The sequence below is a fragment of the Oryza sativa genome, chromosome 12 (assembly GCF_034140825.1).
Source record: "Oryza sativa Japonica Group chromosome 12, ASM3414082v1".
Lineage (NCBI taxonomy): Eukaryota > Viridiplantae > Streptophyta > Magnoliopsida > Poales > Poaceae > Oryza > Oryza sativa.
Genome location: NC_089046.1, coordinates 26,669,126 through 26,673,394, shown reverse-complemented (window position 1 = coordinate 26,673,394; position 4,269 = coordinate 26,669,126). Strand labels below are relative to the sequence as shown.

The window sequence follows — 4,269 nt, the reverse complement described above, 5'->3', positions numbered from 1 at the left end:
GAAATAAAAACAAAAAAAAATAATTCCTCTCCTCTTCTCATCTCATCTCCCTCTCCTCTCCTCTCGCCGTCGCCGTCGCCGTCGCCGCCGCTCGCCGCCGGCGGGGATAGAGTTCGCCGGGATCGCCTCGCCGGGAGAGTTCCCTCACCATCCCGCACCTCCGCTCGCCTGGCCTCTTCCTCCCGGTCAGTAAGCCCGCCTTCTCCCTCTCGCTTTCTGTTCTGCTCTGCTCTGCTCCTTTTGCTTTTCTGGAGGGAGGAAGTTTGCGAGGAGAATTCCCGTTTCCCCCTCCGAATCCGTGAACCCACACTCGTTTCCCCACGGCGGCAAGAATTTCGGGTAGAATTCGACAAACAATATCTATCCCTGTGTTGTGCGGTTCTTGTTTGCGTTGGTGAGGTTTGGAAGGTGGGAGGTCAAAGGGCTAAGCAATCATCAGATAATCCTGTCTTGATATATCCGGTATTCGTTAATGATTTTCACACGAGTCTGAAAAAAATCTTCGCCTACCAATTGTCGCTGTACTTTTCACACCTACAATGAGACATTAATGTTAATGCAGTCTGAATAATTTTGTCGAAATTATAGATAATGGTGGAGGTTATGTGTCACTCATCACTGTGTTGCCTCAAGTCTCAAGACCTAGATATGCATGCACGATCCCTGCCTTTCTTAAAGGACTATTTTATCAGCTTTGTTGTAGTTTGAATGGAAGTTTTTTTTGTGTTTAGGATCAAATGATGCGGTTTATGTTGGTTCTTAGGATCACTGAAGCTTCAATTCAACTTTGTTCATTGGCAGGAAGTGTGGTGTGCTGCAAGCTCCTGTCTCTCCTACAAGGTTTCAAAACCAAAATATGCCTGAAGCACACGGAAAGCTGGGGTGATTAACGTCTGTTTCTTTTGACTACAATCATCCTGATTCTGCTTCTGTCTGCAAAAACAACCAAGCCATGACGTCTGTAGTTCATGATGTTTCAGGTATGTCTGTTTCATCCACCAATGTTTGCCTTGTATATTTACTCATGTTTAAATAGTGGGGTAGTGTCTGGTTATAAATTGTAATCACAACAATGATTGCTCAACTGTAAATTCCATTGGGAGTGTATTGAGCACGCATGACGGTTATGGATTTTTCCAAGCAAACAGTGGCATTTGTATTAGCAGACAGTGGCATTTACGTGGACAATTAGTAACCAGGTATAGAAGGCAATTTGAATTTATTAAGGTATATTATTATTCCAGATGCAGCCTGTCACACTGAATTTATAGCTGGTGGGATTATGGAAATATTAGTTGTTCCATTAAGTTGGCATACACTCTGCAGTGTTTAGATCAATTACTACATGTAAAAAGGACGTGCTGAAGTGTTGATGGAACATCCATCGATGCTTGCTAAGTGCTGGCAGATATAATTTCAGTTATTCCCCTTTTTAAAAATGGCAATACTTTAAGCCTTTTCATTTTTGTTTTCTTTCCTATGTAGGCAACCATGGAGCTGATGAGCGGCAAAAACAGCAAAGGCAAGGTGAACCTGAGGACCAGCAAGAAGCCTCAGTTACTAGTACAGATAGCCATACAATGGTAGCAACACCTTCAACAGATTATGCGACACCCTATGCCCATCACGATATGGCCCATGCAATGGTACATTACATGTATTTTTTCCCTTTTTTAGTTATGAGCAAGTAGTATAACTTCTGTTCTTTCAGTTTGAGCCCTAGTCTAAGGATATTTAGCCAACTGATCATAGTGAAATATGGGAGAAACATGGCAGGCTTGTAGAATCACTATGGAGATTCAAGTTTGAATTTGGATTTGGATTCTTGGGCTGATAACCACCTCTTCATACTAAAACTAACAGATATACAGAGAGAAAAACTCTTGCATAGTGGAGGACCAATTTACTTCCTTTTGAGGTGACCCTCTTATGAAAACCATGCATCACACCTTGATTGTCAAACAGGTGCACATGACTTCCATGACAGTTATACCATATCCCATTTATACTGCTATGCCACGTTTCCTTGATACGTTGTCAACAAATGTTCACCAGTCCATAACACAAGTCTCCACACGACCACAGATAGCCAAATTTCTTTGTTACTAACCTTAACCAAAGAGAGCGTTGGTGGTTGCACCATGAGTTGCTTCTTTGCTTGGATTTCCTGATCACAGTTCATGCATAACGCCAAATTCCATTTGTAATGTTTATTGTCTAATTCTGCATTTTTTTTCAGCAGGGCCAAATTGCTTACGCAAATATTGATCCATATTACGGAAGCCTTTATGCAGCTTATGGTGGACAGCCTATGGTAAGCTCTCATGTACAAATTATTATAGCTGCATGTACTTTGCGTGGGGAGGGTAGGCCAGTATCTCATAGCCTTTTATAACCTGATCCGTCGCATCCGGACAAAAAAAAACAATTACGTAATTCTGGGTCTTTGTATGCTACTTCCACTCTCTGTTAAAATGTTTTTGTGATGTTCCTTTTTTCAGATGCATCCACCATTGGTCGGGATGCATCCAGCTGGACTACCACTGCCTACCGATGCAATTGAAGAGCCTGTCTATGTTAATGCAAAACAGTACAATGCCATATTAAGGCGTCGACAATCTCGAGCCAAAGCTGAGTCTGAAAAGAAGCTTGTCAAGGGCCGTAAGGTAAATCTTATTAGCACCTTTTACGAAACCATATAACATGGAATATTAATTAGTTATCCTTTTCCTGATGCTTCATTATAGTTCGAGTTGGTCAGAAGCACAAGTGAACAACAACTTGCTTCAAGTAGTCGACTAAATTCTCCAATCTACATATCCCACTTCCATACTAAGATCAATCTGCTCTACTGTAAATCTTATGGTGAATATACATCCAATCTTTTATCATGTCTAGCATACCAAGTTTCCAATGTCTTCTGGCTATTGCTCATTGTAAAACATTAAGGATCTGGGAATTGGATACCACACAACAAGAAATTTGTGTCAAATATGGATGTGGGTTGATTTTGCTCTCTATTTCCATGTAAATTTGTAAGTTCAAGCTGTGCCTTTTTCACTTCTTTTTGTACCAAAATAATACAAACTCTTGTTACTTGGATCACTGCATTGGTTCTAATCTTGACAGAGTTTAAGGTTGGCACTTTCTGTCAGAAGTTAAGTTAGGACTTCCACAAAATTATACCATCTCTGGGTGTTCTTATAGGTGTTTCTCACTATCAGGAATGTACAGTTCTTGCAGCTGTCAAGTTCTTTGTACCTATGTTTCTGTATCTTCTAAAGATTTTGATTCGTCTGCACTGTGCAGCCATATCTCCATGAGTCACGGCATCAACATGCCCTGAAAAGGGCTAGGGGAGCTGGAGGCCGATTTCTTAATTCAAAATCGGATGACAAGGAAGAGCATTCTGATTCCAGTTCCAGAGATAAACAGGATGGAGTTGCACCCCGTGATAGTGGCCAACCGTCTACCTCTCCGTCTTCAAAGGGTGCATCATCAGCTAAACAAAATAAGAAGTCAAAAACCAGTAACTAAACGGGATTTAAGCACCTGGTGTGAAACATGGAAACAGTTTTGTACAGTACATGCTAGTGATCGACAAAGAATGGTGTCATTGGGTGTTGTAGGATAATGCTCCATAGAGAATATATAGACAGGGCAACAGATTTTGCAGCCTTTGGTTCGGTCTGCTCAGTTTCTTTACCTTCTTGTACAATGAGTAGTTTTCGTCAGTTGTGCTTTGTCATGGGGATAGCTGAATTTCTTCAGGAAGTCTTGTAGTTTTAAAGAGTTCATTAGCTTGCCAATTGTTTGCTTTGGATTGGATTGGTCTCTTACTGCCTTTGCATCATCATCTGCAGTGCACAGAATAAAACATTGGCTATGTGTATGTTCATGACAATAAACCTTAAATGTAGGACAAGCAGTGACTTCATCTGGAGCTTTATCTCTTCTGCACACACTCCAGATGCCAAATGATATTCCCATCTTTCTCTTGGAATATCATGTATTCATGTGATCTTAACAGCTGTTATGGCAATCCATGATCTTAGGTTATGTCTTCGCCTCTTTGGCTTGTTGATATGATGCTTGCATTGCATACCTGTAATGCATGTTCTCCATTGAGTTGCCTGATGATTATGTGAGACTAAGAACATATCTCTGAACCTGATTTTGATAGGCCTATTACAATCCAGGCATGTCTTCTCCATCATGTTGCCATTACATGAGCATATGCTTTTCTCGAGAAGATGGAAATTAGCAGCC

At 41.1% G+C, this 4,269-nt stretch overlaps 1 protein-coding gene across 7 annotated transcripts; it reads left to right on the top strand.

Annotated features, from left to right (window-relative positions):
- Nucleotides 1-3,908, top strand: LOC4352778 (nuclear transcription factor Y subunit A-7). Of its 7 annotated transcripts, XM_066306461.1 has the most exons (8): nt 1-185; nt 802-980; nt 1,486-1,646; nt 2,240-2,314; nt 2,502-2,666; nt 2,748-2,865; nt 2,950-3,035; nt 3,130-3,809. In XM_066306461.1, exons 2-7 carry the CDS (start codon nt 953-955, stop codon nt 3,006-3,008), a joined length of 606 nt encoding a protein of 201 aa, XP_066162558.1. In that variant the 5' UTR covers nt 1-185; nt 802-952; the 3' UTR covers nt 3,009-3,035; nt 3,130-3,809. The 7 variants fall into 7 exon arrangements, with proteins under 7 accessions (XP_066162558.1, XP_066162560.1, XP_015618408.1 ...); XM_066306463.1 differs by lacking the exon at nt 2,950-3,035 and having other exon boundaries at nt 2,243-2,314; nt 3,310-3,908; XM_015762922.3 differs by lacking the exon at nt 2,950-3,035 and having other exon boundaries at nt 3,310-3,908.
- Nucleotides 3,909-4,269: the final 361 nt, after the last annotated feature.